General features: G+C 40.3%; 1 protein-coding gene across 1 annotated transcript; it reads right to left on the bottom strand.

Moving 5' to 3' along the window:
* Nucleotides 1-10370: 10370 nt before the first annotated feature.
* Nucleotides 10371-18938, bottom strand: LOC139740219 (kelch-like protein 18). Its single transcript, XM_071650802.1, has 7 exons — nt 18885-18938; nt 17721-18066; nt 16695-17203; nt 15571-15802; nt 12097-12237; nt 11341-11533; nt 10371-10622 (listed from the first exon to the last, which is right to left on the bottom strand). The coding sequence occupies exons 1-7, from the start codon at nt 18936-18938 to the stop codon at nt 10400-10402; spliced, it is 1698 nt and encodes a 565-aa protein (XP_071506903.1). The 3' UTR covers nt 10371-10399.
* Nucleotides 18939-19302: the final 364 nt, after the last annotated feature.

Raw genomic sequence — 19302 nt, 5'->3', positions numbered from 1 at the left:
CCCGATTCTCATCTCCATCAATACTGTACCATCCCTTTAAAGCTGAACATGATTCATTGCAGGGATTCTCAAACACACCCATGTTGGGTCAGCCTTGCCACTCCGTGGCATCCCCACACCACTTGGTATTTAAAGGGATTGTACGGTTTTGTTTGAGACCTAACTTTATATTTCTAACATTTTTTGGCGAGATAATGTCTTACGAAATGTGAGAGAGAATGTACTTTCAAGAGGAATTCAATGTTTATTTGATGAAAATTGCTTTTGAAATGGGCGAGATACCGGTATTCAAAACAAAGCAATCATAATAAAAGGTGGGTCCCACCTTTTATTAGGATTGCTTTGTTTTGGATATCTCGCCCATTTCAAATGCAAAATAATGAGAAATGTGAGATATCCAAAACGAGGCAATCCTAATAAAAGGTGGGACCCACCTTTTATTATGATTGCTTTGTTTTACTTTGTTTTTTATGTCTCGGCCATTCCAAAACCAATTTTCATCAAATAAACTTTGAATTCCTCTACGAATGGTATGCTCTGTACTATTTAATAAGTGATTTCTTGGTATCCCAAGAAAAAAAAGAAGCTAAAGCCCAATACTAATTTCCACCGATACTATACCATCCCTTTAATACTTAACAATGGATGTTTCCAACAACCGGTAGTTTCCCCAAATTTGCTTAACATACCAACAGCGTTACAACCTGTAAATGTACGATATGAACAAGTAACAATCTGTAGATACAAATTTCAAGGATGGAAGGGGAGCAAGGTATGAAAGAAAAGGTCAAGACACAGAAAGTCAAGAAAATGGAACCAATTTTATTTGTTCTTTTCTGTAAATGCAGATATAATTTATTATGTGATTTTCAATCCAAGATTATGTACAACCCTAAGAGCCCAATACAATAAAATCATTTAAACTGTTCAAAAGTCACAGAGCACCAAAAAATGTCTTGATAAAAACCTCCACCATTTTTAGATGACCAAACTTATCATCAAATGAACACTTTTGCAAAGAAATAAAATACACACATATACAGAGCAGTTGCATTATCAGCTATTAAAAAGCAAAGCCTGCTTTGACAAACAAACAAACTCGTCAGCACACCAACATATTTGTGATGATTCTATTGTATAACTACAACATGGTACCATGAATTTAGAATTAATGTAATCAGTCAGATCCTTGGCAGGCCCCCAAATGGGGCTTTGACATTCTAATTGATCCTTCAAAGAATCATAAATCAAGATCTTCAGTGTGCAATGGTATTTCATGGTTTGCACTGTAGTACTGTCCAGTTTAGAAGTACAATCTGATCTTGGTTAAAGGCACATAGACCCGGTGGTTTAGTTGATTGCGTATGTGGGCGGACAGCGCAAGTTTCCTTTGCTTTGACCCATTTCCATGAGTCCGTAAAAGTCTGATCCACTGCAGTCAGTGGTTCGATCACAGTTCGGCTCATAATTCAGTTGATGATGACAACTTTAGCAAACTTCTTCTGTGACATCATACTGAGAAGCCTGCACCCTGGCATCACAACAGACTGCATGATGCGCAGAGAAGACAACAAAGGCAACGTTACCCAGTGACACCTACGTGATTTACTCTTGATGACAGCTCAACTTTGGTAATCTTTCTATCAATGCTAACAGTGATCGGCACTATCATCCAACAGCACCCCCACAACTACCGGGTCTACGCACCTTTAAAATACAAGTGAACATAATATTATGTGGAGCCATCACTCTGCAAAGATCTCTTTATTATCCCGACATGAACTGGTACACGACTGTTTTTGCATTTTCAGAGGAAGTGAACACTGACCAAGAGGAATACAGCTGTATGTATTCCCACTCGGATTAATTTTATTTCAACATTATTTGAGTTAGGGAACATGCCAATATTGTGCAAAATTATTGCAGTAAAAAGCAAATAAACAATGCCTGATGTACATCATATCCCTATCACAACATAAATGTCATGCTTGGAGTACGGTGTTTCTCTAAGCCAGACATATCACTTTTTTGTGAAACTCAAGAACACGGCACGAAACCTTCGCGAATTGCCACTGGCATTCAATGTATTGTGTAGACAAGAACTTTGCACATGCATTTTACTTTTGCGCATCTTGGCTCCCAACAAAGTTTGAGAAAGTTTCGTGCACACAAAAGTTTCCAGATTTACAGTATCCAGATGGACGCTAAACCCCACATGGCTGGTTAACTTCAGGTTAGACTGTAACAAAAGCAAATTCAACCCCATGTGCTTGCTGGCTTTCATGGAGCACGAACTAATGAGAGAGATGTGAGCTCACGAGAGCATCGAACGAGCATATCGTCGGTTGAGAATGATAAGGGCCACAAAACCCATAGTGTTCAAGACCACTTAACGCCCTTCTCATTCTCAACAGACGATATGTGTTTGCAACCATTATTACTGCTGAGGGAAAACATGTAAAACTCAGTGATTCTACAACTTTTAAAAATGTCTGATTTTGAGGAAACTTTTAACATTTTGTTTACATGAGTTTTTACTCCCCTTATCAAATTTACTGTAAAAGTGGACATTTTTGCAGTGTAGAAATTCCTTTAAAATCAGGAGCAGATTCCAAAGACACCTCAAATGCCCAATCTAGCTCCTCTCACCTAAAATTGTTCACAATATAAAATGTTGCCGTGACACATGGTTTTCAACTCACATACTTACGACACACATTTCAAGCCGAGCATTTTCTACTACTGTATACTGGACTCAACAAAACTGTCAAAGCTAAATTTATCTTGGGACAAAATGACACAGAAAAACAACTTTAAAGGGCATTTGAAGTAGGTTCTACAGTGGAACCTTGCTTTAAAATGGTATGATATAATAAAACATTCTTATAACATGGTGATTTTGTAGGTCGAAACTCTATGAATTGTATATGCCCTACAACTGCATTTCTTTGTTCTTGTATCTTGATTTAGTGGGAAACATGACACAAAAAGGTAATTGTCATAGTTTTGAGGTCCTCATTATAACAAGGTTCTCATTATGGCAAGGTTCTCCAATAATGGGTCAAGGCAATATAAAATCAGAAACACTTCAGTGGAGGATAGAAATACATGTACATGTGGACATACATCACTGGTACCTTGGAATGAACTCATTCTCAATGATTTCTCATTGAAAGTTTTCCTTTTCAATGGATTCACATGTTGGCATATCATCCCCTAATTGGTCACATTTTCACAACAACTGAATCCTCTGTCATACTGAGCTACTGGTATTGATATCAAACTTCAGTTGCTTTTTTTTATTCTGCATAATACACTTAACTAGTGCATGCATGAATATCTTGTAATCTTAATTGGAAAATAGCTGTAAAGAGAGCAACTCAGTTCATGGATTGAGACAATTGATTATGCCTATCAAGTCAAAGTGAGAACATCAGGTTCTTTCACACCAGATAAATAAAACCTGTCATCAGAATTTCACAAGATAGTAAAAAAAAATCAGCTCTGGGCCTGCCCATTTCAAGAATTAAGAAATAATTCTGAATGGATATCAACAACTGGATCATGCCAGAAAAACAAAATCAAAAAACCCCCACAAATTATGAATGATAAGTTACGATCCCCTCCGTGAAAAAAGTTGATGGCCTACAAATCCACCAAACTATCAATTAGTTAACGTATGAAGGAGGCAGACATTACGATGTTGCTTCTGTACTTTCAATACAATGACTGTGTTGCTGTCGGTGTTTATGTATTGTACACGCCGAATATTTCACGAGGTTTTTATTTTCGTGAATTTTGTGAGTCAAGTGCTATTCGCGAAATTAAAGACACGCAAAAATATTGACTCTGATCCCGATGTGGATGTGACGTACGCATGTACATTTCTCCGTTCAATACAAGAATCGTCGGGAATTCCCGATTTGCAAAAATTTAGACTCGCCAAATATATGGCGTATACAGTATAAGATAGGAGGATTGCTAACAACAACATAAAAACTGCACACAAAACAACAGAAATAACATTTAGCACATGATATTTGCGAAACCATAAAGAAAAGCAACATGGGGAATAATGTACTTTGAGTAAATCAAAAATAAAAAATCTCTTCCATTTTATAGCATCTCTTTATATACACATACATCACTTTTTTTTTGCTTTTTTTTGCTGATACACAAGTACACAGCCCTATATTTGAACATTCAAGGCAAAAAACGATGCATTTTTCTCACAAAATAAAAAGTTTAACAGCACTTTAGGCACATTTTTTTTTTTGCTTGCAAAGTATAAATCTTTCTCCATTGACTTTTTTTATTTTCTTACAACATATTGCGTATGATAGGTGTCTATGCCGTGTCTTGAGCACTACTTGAAACATTGTACCATACTACAGACTCCCATCCAGTCTCCTAATGTGCAATATTTTCTTCACTATTTAATGTCCACAATCGTGCACACAAACTGGAAATTTCTGTCATTTCTGAGAAACTCCATAGTTGTCATCGTCAGCATCAACAGGCTGCCTGATGGAAATCTAAAGAGCCCCAAGAAGATTTTGTAGAATACTGTAAAAGTGGAAATTATCGCGGTGTTGAAATTTTTGCGCATTTCGCGCAACCAGAAGCTAGCGCGATAATAAAAACACGCGAAAATTTCTACCATACGTCCCAGCAGTTGATGTCTTGACACTGCGGAATTAAAAACACGCGAAACTCTTCTTACCCGGCCAAGCGCGAAAAATTAGTCGCGCGAAAATATCCACTTTTACAGTAGCAGAAAACTCACTGAAAAACCTTGCTCTCTTACTAGTCTCATAACATATGATCAAAAAAAAAAAAAAAAAGGAGAAAATCACAATGTTTATGCTAACAACATCAGCACAGGTCTTTGTATTTTTACTTCATATGGTGGTCAGTGGCTGTCGAGATTTTTTTTTACAACTACATTGTATACTTTTTTTCTGATTAACATGATCCGGTAACATGCAGGACATTTGAATATCAGTATCACTCAAGCATTCCAAATCATCTGAACACTACTTCTTCTCCAAGCTCTGTTTGCTATACTGAGTTTCGGGGTCCAAGTGTGACGTACTCATATTCAGGTTTTCACATTTTTGGACAAGAGTTCTTCTACACTGAGGCAAAACACACACACACAATCTGTTAGCACAAGGCTTTGCAGTACATACAGGTTTGAGTTTTTTTTAAAAACCCAATACATAGTTTCAAAGACTTATACTAAAGGTTTGTAAATGCTTTCTTGATAACATATTTTCCAGAAAACGCTCAAGGTGGTTCACATTTTGGCTGTGCTTAAATTCTTGATTTTTTAACAACATCAAGACTTTTAGTTAAAACCTGCAGATAACACAGGTCATCATGACCACACATGCATGTGGGGCTCACTCCCTTTGTAACAGGTCGCCACAACAATGCCCAAAGGTTACCTAGCAACAACAGTTATTAGGGAAGGCGAACTAAATTCCAGATGTAAGAAACGGTATCAACAGGGCTGGCTATCATGAATGGCTCATCACTATGCAAGACTGATGAACTTAAAATGTGCTGGAATACTGCACTGGCTGAAAGTGTAAATGGGGGAAAAAGACTTCTTGGGTAAAAATCTTTTCTCATGGTGTAAACAAACACATAAGTCTGTATTTGGTCCTCAAAATGTGACTGCTGCAAAACATTTTTTTTTTTTCATTGACGATACTGATAAAAGCACAGCGACTGTGAAGAAAATGCAATAACGACAGAATAGATAGATAGATCACATTGACAGATAACTGAACAAATAAATAAATAAATATAATAGATTAATAGATAAATAAATATATAACTGAATAAAGATATAAATAAATAGACAAGCTAAAAATGTCATCCCAGAAACAGTATGTTGTACCATCCTCTCTAAAATTTACTTGCCACAATGAACACCAATATAATGGGAACAGTGCTGCCTATTAGAGTAACACCTGTGTTGGATGCCATCTAAAGAACAAAATCTCAATGGTAACTGCATTTGCATCATTGCTTACTCATGGATGAAATTCACTCATCATTAAAGAAGGCTTCTATGTTTGTCAGCACAGAAAGCCCTCGGCTGATATAAAATAATTATTGTAATACTGTTATCTCTAGTCACGTTTCTGGCACACTTCCTTCATGATAAACAGAATCTTTACACATACAGAGAAGATCTTTGGGAGAAGGGTCCATCACAGGGGGGTGTTTCATCAATATAGTCAGTGCTGACAAGTTGTCAGCACTGACTATTTCAGTAAAATCCTTGGTTTTGATTGGTTGAGATGCTCTGGTCACTGACTGTTACTATGGTAATTGTCAGTGACTGACAACTTGTCAGCGCTGACAACTTTCGTGAAACGGTGCCCGGAATTAAGAGAGAAGATACCTATTAAATCAGAGTGACTTAAACCCTTGTGTTAGTCCTACTTCATTGCAACTCTTGCTGAAATCAAAGGATAACATTGGCTGATAACAAGGTGTTTAATAGCATTCCTTAATGTCTGAATGTCATTTGAGCACAAAGGCCAAAATCCCAGACAAAACAGGATTTTTCAGAGTACTGTAAATGCAGAAATATTGACAGTACATTAATTTTCATGCATTTCACACTACAGAAGGCTAGCATGAATTGTAAAACCTGCATAAATACCATTGTGATTTTCAATGTATATTTTGAGTGGGCTGAATTGTGTACTGCATCAGCTGACTGCACATTGTACATTAGTGTCCCGCGTGTGTGTATAGTGCGCGTGTGTATGTGTTCTAGTATGATGTACTAGCACTTAAAATAGTTGATGTCACTATAAACAAAGTTGGGAAGTTGGTTCCCTCTCCAAATGTTACTAGCAAGTGAAGTTTGAGCAGTACATCAATTTTTCGTGCATGGAAACATCAAATCAAATTCTGTCTTTTTCGCGTACTGCATGAAAACATACAAGTGAGCTATTGCGTAGCGCGAATTTAAGCAGCTACGAATGTGCTTATGAGCTGCTCAGTGCAAAACTTAAATAACATCAAAACAAGCATGTTTACAGTAATAAGCAACTGGTAGCAACATTACCAATACATTTTTTTTTTCCGTACTGCATGTTATGGAACTGCCTAGACGGTGGTAGATGACACACTCTACTGTAGTTTAACTCATTCATCTCATAGACACATACTTGGAGCTGCAAATGCGTGCAGACTCCTCGCACACAGGGAGTGCACTTCTGCAGTTGACATTATGCATATAATACATGTACATGCGCTGTTGAATACCGAGTGGCTTTACAAATAATTGCTCAAATTCGGACTTCAAGAGAATATTGCGTATATATGGTTTAATGAGGCAGCCATCAGCTGATTGGTGGCATGACGTACAAATGCTCCTACGACAATTGCTCTAGGAGGCTGGTCTTATTTTCTCCAAGGACTTCAGGTTAGGGTTAAGGTTGTGATAGGGTTTCAGGTTTACTTTGCTATCAGGATTAGGGTTAGGGTTATTTTTGTGGGTAGGTATTATGTTTTGGGTTAGCGTGCAGACATTTCATAGGAGAAATTGTCGCAGGAGCAGATGTTATGGAGCCCAGCTGATCACCTTATGACTTTATGGATTGCTAGAATTTGAGTTTGGGGAGAATATTGCTTATATGGCGTTTCTCTGCATGGATGGTGTTGGCCTGTTGTACTGTGATGAGAAAAAAAAACTTTGCACACCTGATTTCTTGCTTGCAAAAAGACCGAAGAAATCGCAGTTGCTAGCTGTACATTTCACGTGTTTACGAGTCTGTGAGAAACGACCTGAACAGTCTAGTGCATTGTGGGGTGGTCTAGTTGCATAATATGTGGTATGGAGAGTTCAGGGAGCGGCAAACCCAGTTCCGTTGCCGCGAAATCTCGCAAGCAGCACAACCACTGATTCCATACAACCATGATATGAACAGGAAGACTGAGGCAGAAAACTCAGCATTGTAAAATACACTCTAAAGCATCATGTGAGCCAGACCTGGCATAGGGCCCCATTTCATAAAACTTGTTATCAGTGACAAGTTGTCATAGTTTTATAAGCACTGAAATCCTTGCATCTGATTGGCTAAGAGCAAACTTGTCACAGAAATGTGGCAGTTGTCACTGATATCTACTAGTTTTATGAAACGGGACCCTGAACATTTCAAGTTGGGTCACTTGCATCAAAATAATGGACACAATGGGCTTAATAAATCCCTATGAAACACCAAGTGTGAATTACAGTTGAGCCAGCAGTGGACACCCCCCTTTTTTTTTACTGTCTCATTTGTATATTCATTGCAAAACTCAGTCACAATGTAAATTGTTCTGGCCAGAATGCACAAAAGCAGTTTGAATCTCGTGGATTGATCATGCGAATTTGATTTTGATGTTGACACGTAGCAAGCGGCAAGAAATATCCAAATATGAATAGTGTGCACTTTTCATGCTTAATTACGATCCATGATGCAAAGTTTAAAATCATGGACTTCCTTTTAATTGTTTTTGATATTCTGGTCTTTGCGTTAGCTCTGCAATATGACAGTCGCAGTGAATACTGCAGTGTCACGTCATACAGTCTTTGCCTGGAATGAATACATAAAAACAGACAGTAACATAACAGAAAATATCGGGAATGTAGAAAACAAATACAAGTACGAGGCAGAGGAGTAAAGACCTTGGCTATGAATGAAAAATGCTTGCAGTTGGTTCTGTAATCACACTGGAAAAAGTAGCTGGACGATCAGCACAAACACTGCCTTCTTGGTGATGAACCTTAAAGAATTACCACCTCAGGAAGTTACCCAAAATAACAAGTGAAATCCAAAAACAGTCGGCAAAAGGCCAATTTTCATGCAACATTATTTTCTGCTAGGAATTGTTCAGCGGGGAAAGTAGAGGGGTAACCAAAGTGGGTTGAAGTGTCCTGGGGTGACCGTCCAGGAGACTGGTCAAGGGGAAACTGACCAGAAGATACTTTGTCCAAGAACGATTCACAACCGGAGCATTGCAAGGAATGGTCCGCATAATGGTACTTTCAGACACACCGAATTATCGTACATTCATATAACGTCTGGACATATGATGTATTGCTATGAGATCATTCATACGCAAACTCCCAAGACACAATAATCTTATGGCAGCATCAGATCTCGTGCACTGTCATGTTTCAAGGGAAGCCCGTGAATATTGGACAATATTTTCCCTTGCACAGTATGAAATTTGCGCGCCATGTGTACAGTGTTTATACTTTGCATTGGATTCACCATGTAGGAAGCAAGTAAGCCCTGCCTACTTATACAACGTACAGACAAGAGAGCATTCAGACGTGAATATATGTCGTATGAGCTAATGATGTTCGAATGAAACAATGCTCAAACCATCATTTCAATATAATATTTCATACGACTTATCAGTATGCTGCCATTCAGAAACATGAAAATGTCCCATATGCATACGTCATATATCCATACATCATACATCCATTTTGATAGGAGAGATCTCTGGTCTGAAAGGGGGGGGGGGGGCGAGGAGGCACAGGAATTTGATAGAGATAGAGTTCCTGCCCCACAACAGAGTCGTGATGTGAAACTTTGAGAACAATTGATCCTGTGCATTAATGCCTCCCAGCATTGACTTGAACAGAGAACACACTCAGACTACAGGACAAATATTCACCATACTGGATTGGGACCCATGCGAGTGGAATAGACTGGTTAACTTTCTCTTGGAATTTGGCAGGTTGCTCCAAATCAATTAGGCAGGGCCATTCTTACACATCAGAGTCAAAATGGCTCGAGTCAACCTTGGCAGAAGAGGAAAACCTTCCCACATCGATGACACTTGGCAAATAGTCCAGAATGTGTTTGTGCGCAATACGTGACTGGAATTCCATGTGTGCAGCAGAGAAGTTTTTTGTTTTGTTTTGTTTTGGAAGTCAATGTACATGGTACAAGTACTTTCCCTGGTTCCGAATGCTCATAAAAACAACATAGATAGCACTCCTGCTTCACATTCTGGCGCAAGTCCGTGTGTCGATGTCGTTACAATTTTACTGTCACAATTTTACTGTCACTTCCTTTGCGCACTCATGAATAGAGTGCATCGGAAAGTTCTCGGCAGCAACGGAGATGGTTTTAAATGTCTCTATCTAGAACAGCAAGTGGACTTCATAATCCTAGTTCGTATGTGACATGATGTTTTATTTTCAATGACAACATCCTGGCTAGAAATCCCTTTTTTTTGGACAATGTCCATCAGACACTGGCCAAAACTGTGTGTGATAGTACTCTATGTCCTCAGTACTACAATATATTTCCGCACATTTTCGCGTATGCTTTTCTACCACCTACGAAGGTTCCTCTCGTATCACGTTACGTCATACGACCGCTGCACCACAGCCCGCCCTCGCCACATTCATGTTGCTCATCCGCGACCAGGCATCGAGGTGGGGATCGTAGACCTCCACGCTGCGAAGGCGATTCGTGCCGTCATAGCCGCCGATGACGAATATTTTGTTGTCGTAGATCGCCACTGCTGGCCATGCCCTGGGCGTTATCATGGAACGTATGGAAGACCACTGTTGGGTTTGTGTATTGTATCTGAAAATACAAAAAATACAGGAAAGAGGTTGCAACTGATTTCAGAGACCCTGACTAATGAATGTAATCATATATATTTTTTTGTTTATTAAATAAAAGCTCAAAAAAGGAATCCTAAAATAAAGCCCATTAATGACATAAGACTGTATGAAATCTGTCAACATATTATGTCTAAACAATTCTTGAGAAAAAAGTGAAAGCAGGCGGTCAATTTTTTTCTCGATTCAAAGAAAGGCAGAAGGAGAGACATGGTTGAGAAACTGCAGTCAAATATTTCAAAAGAAAGATTCCTGACTGATAGAAGGATGAAATGCATAAAACATGTTTTGAATATAGCAATCAGATCATTGTTGTACAGACAGGGATTGATTCAGGAAAATATGACAAGCCATTTGAGCTGAAGGAACAAGGAAGGTGTTTTATGCAGAGATTTTTACACAGCTTTAACACTTGTCACCAGCCATTTTTTGCGCCCACTTGAATATTCATTACAAATCATATGTACAATATTCATATAAACAAATGCATGTCTTCTTATTTTGATTCAACAACAAGGCTTTTTTTTTTTAAACAAACAATGAACTGTTGATTCTCAGAACATTACTACAACCATGTACCAGTCTTGCTTTTCAATAAAACAACCAAGAATGCAAAAAGAAAAAGAAAAAAAAAACACAACAAACTTTTATCGCACAGAAACTTGGTTGGGGCCCCATACCTCTCGGCAATGTTGAAGAATTGATCGGTGTGCCGCAGCCGACCTCCAAAGGCGTAGATGTAGTGCTCCATGGCAACCAGCGCCAAGCCAGACCGTGCCTTCTCCATCTCTGCCACAAAGTGCCACTCTTGGGTCTCGGGGTCATAGCACTCGACGCTCGCCCTCTCCGTTCGGTAGCTCTTGTCGTAGCCACCTAAACCACGCACCAAATCAGGTGCGGTTACGGGACAGGATGATGAATAACTTGTATTGAATTGCTGCGACACTATCTTCAACAGCATACTGCATTCGACCTGCATACATACTGTTTAACATTCACAAGTGTCTCTAAAATGCTTGGCCGAGAAAGCACCTCATTGGTCAGGCTGCTTAGGAGTGCAGATAAGTGAAAATGCAAGCTCAAATGTCAGGCTTGTGCTACATAGTTTGTATTTAAGTTTGAAGCTTTAATTGCATTAGAATTCTGTATGGCTGACTTTTTTTTTTTTTTTTTGCATCCTGTTCATATCAGATACAACATACAAAACTGCTGGGTTCACACGCTAACATTCATAAAAGCTAATATTCATAAAATGAACTTTTAATTCCTCTGGTAGAATTGTATGCTCTTTGAATACTTCATAAAAGTGTTTTCTAATTATCTTGCACAAAATTTTAATCTATTTCCCATCTTATAAAAACTACATTGTATACCATCCCTTTTTTATAATTACTTATGACCTCTTTTAAAAATCTCGGCACATCATCGACTCTCACCTGCCACGTAGAGCTTCCCGTCACACACAGCGACACCACACCCACTCCGACGCTGCTTCATCGACGGTGCAAACGACCAGGTGTCGCTCTGCGGGTCATACACCTCCACGGCGTTGTGACTCGTGTTGTTGTCCTCCCCACCTGTGATGGGCATTTGACACAGGAAGCCATATTGAATGTCAATATGGAGTCAATTGGGCAATGGAACATGATTTTGCACTATTCCACTCGGCTTCACTTCATTCGACTTGGCTTTGCTTCGTTGAATAGAACGCCTCTATCTTACACCTAGTGCGAAATCTTGTACCATCGTACTCATTACCATTTAGTTTATGTACACTTGTATACTAAATTTAAATGGTCTTGTAATTTTTTTGTCTGTCTTTTGCAAGTATCTTGGATATAACACTGATGACCTATAAAAGACATACTGTATTCCAGAAATATGTTGCAGATAATCAAAATATTATTCTCTCAATATAATACAACCATTGAAAGGTAACACACCCAAAGAGAGACTTCAGACCTGGACCCTGTTTTATGAAGAGTTAAAATTGATAATAAAGTTGATTTCTATCATAAGTCTATGGCAGCCAGTGTGTTAAGGAAATGTAAAATCGATTATATCTTTTGATAAAACAGGGCCCTGAGCAACTTACTTTACCCTGATATTACTTTTAATTCTAAAAAGAATTCACACCAAAAATGCAGTATGAATATAAGGTCAACAGGCTGCTCACTTTCAAGTTCATTGGAGGAATGTTGAGTGGTAACACCAACCTGAATGTGGTAGATTTTCGCACATACATTGTATATATATTGTCCGTGACTTCTATGAACTGGGCATCTGCAACCAAATGTTTAGGTAACGTGCCTATGATAGCTCTTGTATGAAAGCCCTAGATCACTTTATGAATGATCTATCCGTACTTCCTCCGTGTGCATATTATAAAATGAGTTCATACAATGTTTGAAATAAACACGGGGGATTTCTTTCTAAAAAGAGGAAATTAAGATATTTTCTGCAAACATGAAAATGAAATTTCTACACAGTTCTATGTTTCCAGTCATGTTCTATTAAAAATCTCATTAGTGTATGAATTAATGCATGACAAACATTGTGACTAAGGATTGCCCATCACTGCTGACTAAAAGATTCCCATTTCTCTGAACATTTCTCTCCTGAGGCGAAACAAAGTCAGAAACAAAAACGCTATGCTTGTCTTCTTTGCTGACTCACGCTCTACTTTCTAATCTTGGATATTGCTGTTTGGAGGTCCGTGTAAATTATTCAGCATGCTCACACACTGATGATTAAGCAGCCTTGCAGATAAATTAAAAGGTGAGCTGCATCACTGACTGCATGGGGGCCATGGAAGGAGCATTCGCATTGTGGTCCCTGTCAGGTACACGTAGCATATCTGCGAGTCCTTCAACTGCACACACTACTTTTTAAAGGCACATAGACCCGGTGGTTTAGTCGAATGCGTACGTGGGCAGACGGCACAAGTTTCCAACAGAGACCTACACATCGACTCCTCTTTAGCGCTTACCCTTTGACCCATTTCCATGAGTCTGAAGAAATCTGATCCTCTGTAGTCATTGGTCCGATCACAGTTTGGCTCATGATTCCGCTCAATGATGACAGCTTCTTTTGTGATGTCACACTAAGAAGCATGGACCCTCGCATTACTACAGACTGCGTGATGCGCAGAAGACAACAAAGGCAACGTTGCCTAGCAAGTAGCAACTCCTATGCGCTTTACTCTTGATGACAGCTAAACTTCGGCAATCTTCGTATCAATGCTAACGGTGATCGGCACAATCATCCAACAGCGCCCTCGCAACTACCAGGGGGGCATTTCATGATTTTGTCGACAAAGTTGTCGGACAAAGTTGCTCTCAGCCAATCAGATGCAAGGATTTCAGTAGCTTGTAACAGTTTGTCAGAAAAATATCCGACCAAACTTCATGAAATGCCCCCCTCAGGTCTATGCGCCCCTAATAGGCAAAATCCAGATGAACTATGTCTCAATGACATCCTACATCAGCTAATGCATCCCAATTAAGGTCTTGGTCATGAGTCCTTGTCAGGGCTGGACTTTTGAATAGTATCAGGGAACATTGAAGGTGTCACTAGGACCAAGCAAGATCTAACCTCTGCACAAAACACACCAGTGATATCCTTTCTTATTTCCTAGAGACACATCAATGGCCAACCTGCTATTGTCCCCACGTCTCTGGCATAACTCTTCTAAAAACATGGACGCCAACCTTATAGCATTGTAGTATTCTGAGGGCTGAAGAGGTGTATTTTTGGTGGAAAAAGACTACTTTTACCTTTCATACCACAGACATCTGTAGATATACAATCTGGGGAAAACAGTATTTTCCATGAGACCTGCAGCATTCAGTAGGGATTGGGTATAGGAGGCACCCATTATCATTGAGATATTCACAACTAAACTATAAGCAGCCTTTAGCTTCACTCTTTCTGTCCTGTCAGCTACATTACATACTATGTCAATGGTGTTTTAAAATTGTAGTTCTAAATGGGTTAAGAGTGAATTATCAGGTTATTTGGAAATGAACTTAAAGGGACATTCCAGACGATTTTCATAATTTCACATCATCTAGTACATAAATTGACAACTCTGTGTATACATTTGTGGAATTTATTGTGGTTCTTGAGCAGAGAAACAATACTTTGAAAAACCTTAAACAAATTACACTGAATAAGGATGATGACATAGGAGGTTCACATATTTCAGAAATGTAGCAGTGTAATTCCATTACAATACCGCTTGCTTGCGAGTTCACCTGTGTATAATGTATGCATGCCTTCTTCTTTTGTTCTGCTTCCTTGAGCCCCAACTCATGCATTCTTATAGTGACTCGGCCATGTCATCATCTTTGTTCATTGCAATTTGTCCTAAATTTAGAATATATTCCTATTCTTCATCCAAATTATCACAAATTCTGAAACTCTGTCCTCAGTATAACTAGTTTATAGTTGTTCAAATGTAAAAATCTGAAAATCATCCGGAGATACCCTGAAGTCAGCAAAATACATGTATGATCAATTTTGAGGGTCCCTAACTTCAAATTTAACTCCTCTTTGGTTCCAATATCAGCCAAGTTGGCTGATATTCAAGATAACCTTCAGAAAATTTAAGCAAAGTCAGTGAGGGTGTACTGTAAAAGCTGTTATTTTCGCAAGGCTTTAATTTTCTTGAATTTCGTGAATCTCTGTAGGGCCGCGACTTTAACAACAAACTAAAATTAGCCAACCGATCTTGATCGCATAAAGAGGTGGAGTGAAAGGACTTGTACAAAGCTGTATTAGTGCACAATATGATAGCCTCAGTATAAAATCTTCCAGAAACATCTCGTGAGAATGCCTGTGACTTCCGGTATACATCTGTACGCAAAAATAACAGCTGTTACAGTATATCTGGTAAGGCTGGGACTCACCTAATGAATACAGCAGGCCCCCGAGGCTGGCTACCGCGACAAATGATCTCGGCACCCCTAGACTGGCCTGTGGGTTCCATCGCTTCAGCAGCGGGTTATAGCATTCCACCTGGCCCAGGTACATCGTGTCGTCGTCACGGGAACCATTGAAGGCACACTCGCCGCCTATCGTGTAGAGGTGTCCGTCTAGCGTCGCCACGCCCACAGCTGTCCTGGATATTTCCATGCTTTCCTGTAGAATTATTTACATTTAAAAAAACAAAAACAAACAAACAATACACTAGAAAGAGGCTAGACAGTATAATGGTGTTATTATCATAAAACCATGCCTACATAATTTATAATGCATATTTTCCTCCAATGGTTTTATTGTACCAGTAGATGTCATGATAATATGAATTCATGCTTACTAAACAAAAATAGACAATAATATATGTACATAGTGCAGCTAGCAACAAAACCTGGACAAGGGAAGACAAGGCTGACTTATCAGTGTTCAACAAGTTTTGTAGCATACTGAAATTGCATTTACATGAATATGCTTCCATGGATGCTATCTTTTATACACACTAGATATATTGAATTTAAAGTAGCACACCTCACACTTCATAAATTAGACTGATAAACACTTAACATTGAATGTGTTATGTTCATGACACTGCAACATTATTTTCTTTAAATAACATCTCTCTGTATTACTGCAATAGCTTGTGATAAGAGTGTTTTGCTTTCTTCTGGGGAAAAGATGTACCCTTTGTATCCAAGATGATGATGGAGAAGACCGTATCAGGGCAATTACCCCTAGGGAGAGGGCAATTACGTTTTTTGTACCCCCCTCCCCCCTGGCTAAATACTGGTTAGTGATAAGGTTAGAGTAAATATTAGGGTTAGGGCTAGGGTTAGGGTTAGGTTTAGTGTTAGTGTTTAGGTTAGGATTAGGTTCAGGAATAGGATTAGGGTTAGGGTCAGGGGAAGGGTCTGGAGTAATTGCCCAGGGGGTAACTGCCCTAGACCGAGAGAAGACATTACTTCTTCAAGGATTATAATCAATTAAACTAAAATCTCTTTATGGCCAGCAAGAGACTGGCTAAAAAGTCAGAGCACCAAGGGAGGCAATCTCACACCTGTGGTATCCACCGATTGTGGACGGCATCGTAGCGCTCGCAGCTGCTCAGCTGGCAGTCGACGTCGTTGCGGCCGCCGACCACGTAGATGCTCTGCGGCTGCGAGCGGCTGCCGATCAGCGCCAGCGCCTGGTTGTCGTTGCGGATGCGCAGTGCGTTGGCCACCTGGTCCTGGCACTTGGTGCAGCGGTTGATGAGCTCCGACTTGTAGACTCTCTCCAAGAGGTAGTCCTTGGCCAGCAGGGCGAAGCGCACGTTCTCCAGCACGCTGCAGCAGCAGTGGCCGCGGTTGCAGAGGTCGTAGGTCAGCCAGGAGATGGCCGCCTCGTACACCTCTTCCTCCCCGTCCACCTGCAGCTGGTCGCTCTTCAGGAGGTCGACGACGTCCTGCTCGGGCATCAGGAAGAACTCCTCCGTCCCCACCACCTCCTGGAAGTGCTGGTAGATGAAGCGGCGCGAGGCGTTCTCCAGATCGCGGCAGGAGTACATGTCAGCGAACGAGTGGATTCCTGGAGATGAAGAGATTATCTCTGCTTTAATAGGATATACTGGATTTGCCATATCTTTCACAAGGTTTTTATTTTCACAGATTTTGTAGGCCGAGTGCTATTTGTGAATTCAACAACAGGCGAAAATATTGACTCTGATCCCGACACGACTCCCGACATATACATGGATTGGTACAGTATGCAGTTCAGCAGGCCTAAATCTTGGTGCGCCTACTGTGTGAATGGATGAATGAGAATTAGTGTGTGAAACCAGGTTTTCTGTCCATCACTAAACTTGAAGATTAGAAATTTAACCACTAATCAAATTGTCAGGAAGTCCCAATTTGCGAGAATGTTGCATCATGAATCTCCCCCATGAGCAGAAAATGACAGAAATATTTTGACATATTCTGGTAATTTCATAACCAGTATCAACATTCTCTATTACACATGACTATTCTCATCTACACATTGACTAGACATATCATAATTTCTTTCTGTTTAAAAATAAAAGAAGGGGTAAAAACTCAAAACATACCAAGGCAGTTAGTTGCATCCAGCTGAGACTGTAGGAAGGTGCTGCAGACGTTACGTAAACTCGCCATGTTCAGCATGCTGGCCCCCGCGAGTACAATCTGCACGTTCTCCACGTCGATCTCGATCGTGCCCGTGTAGATGAAGTTGAGGATGATCTCCATGGCGACGGGGTCGATGCCGCGGATCTCCACATGGCTCTTGGCCGACTCCAGCATGCCGTTGGTGAACATTGCCCGCAGGTACGGGGAGCAGCCGGCCAGGACGATGCGGTGGGCGTGGAACTCCTGGTCCTCAACGCAGAGCACGATGTCGCACAGCTCGCGCCTCCGTCGCAAGTCATTCATTACCTGCGTTGGTAGCAAACATGCATACAATGTACATCTCATCCCATTCTTCACTCAGGCATTTGGATCTAACTTGCCATGTATTTCATCAGCATTCAGACCATTCCTCCAAACTTGACCTAATCGAAAGGTAGCCAACCATCTTTAGAACCATAAAGTCAGTTGCAATAAAAACATCTTGACTCAAGAATCATAAATTTGGATTAAAAAACAGCATTTGTCATCAAACTGTGGTGGCCATTTGTTTTAAATACACAAGTTCAACAGCTACATGTAATTCCTACTTAAATGTTTTCTCATCTAATGAGAGAAATATGTACTGACTTTTGAAAATGAAATGATGCAGGGCTGCCAACCTTGAGTGAGAGTTTGGAGTGAGACACTGTGAGGGAGTGAGCTACCAAACCTGATGGATCAAAGCGATGGTGGTGGTGGGGGTGGGATGGTGTGAAAGGGGAGTGTCCATTCCTCCCCCCCCCCCATTTTCCGCTGGAGGGAGCTTCGACAATTTAATAAATGGTGCACTCTGGTGCTTACTTCAGTAAAGATTTCAACACATGCATAAAGAGAGTGTGCCTGTGTGAAAATCTCAAAAGTTTGGACTTGGGCATATATTCGAATTATCATGGACTAGGGGGACATTTATTTTTTTTCTTCTTTTTTTTTGGGCGGGGGTCAGTGTGAGAATTCTTTCACCAGAGCAAGACAGTAAAATGTTGGTGAATTACATGAGAGTTGGCAGCCCTCAATGATATCTATTTCACATGTGAACTCGGTTCAAGCCATATTTGAATACAAAGGGAAAATGTAACACGTCATACCTGGAAGGCACTGTTGATATGCACCGTTATGGTGTATGTCCTGGAGTGAATCATGTTGGATACTCAACCAGGCGAGGGCGTCCTTCACATCTATGCAACTACAGCTGCAATAACTCCTCCAGTCTCCTCGCGTAATACTGAGGTACACAATGCACTTGTCTACACCAGTAGAGGGCGCTGCCAGACAAAAGGGTGGTGTGTGATTTGGGAGGGAAAAGGGATACAAGGTGACTTACATGTAAGTACAGGACATGAATCAACACAGATGGACAGAAGGGGGGTGGGGTTACATGGCGGGAGGGAGGGTGGGGTCAGGGATGGTTTTGTGCCATCTGGGGAGGACTGAAGCGCTGGCAGATTCGGGGGCAATGCCAGTAGAAGACTCGGAGTTGGGGTCTGGTGATGTTCAGTCAATCCT

This window comes from Diadema antillarum, unplaced genomic scaffold (genome assembly GCF_040938485.1).
Source record: "Diadema antillarum isolate AM-2024a unplaced genomic scaffold, OU_Dant_1.0 seq00000842_RagTag, whole genome shotgun sequence".
NCBI classification, from domain to species: domain Eukaryota; kingdom Metazoa; phylum Echinodermata; class Echinoidea; order Diadematoida; family Diadematidae; genus Diadema; species Diadema antillarum.
This window is presented reverse-complemented; position numbering and strand designations above follow the sequence as displayed.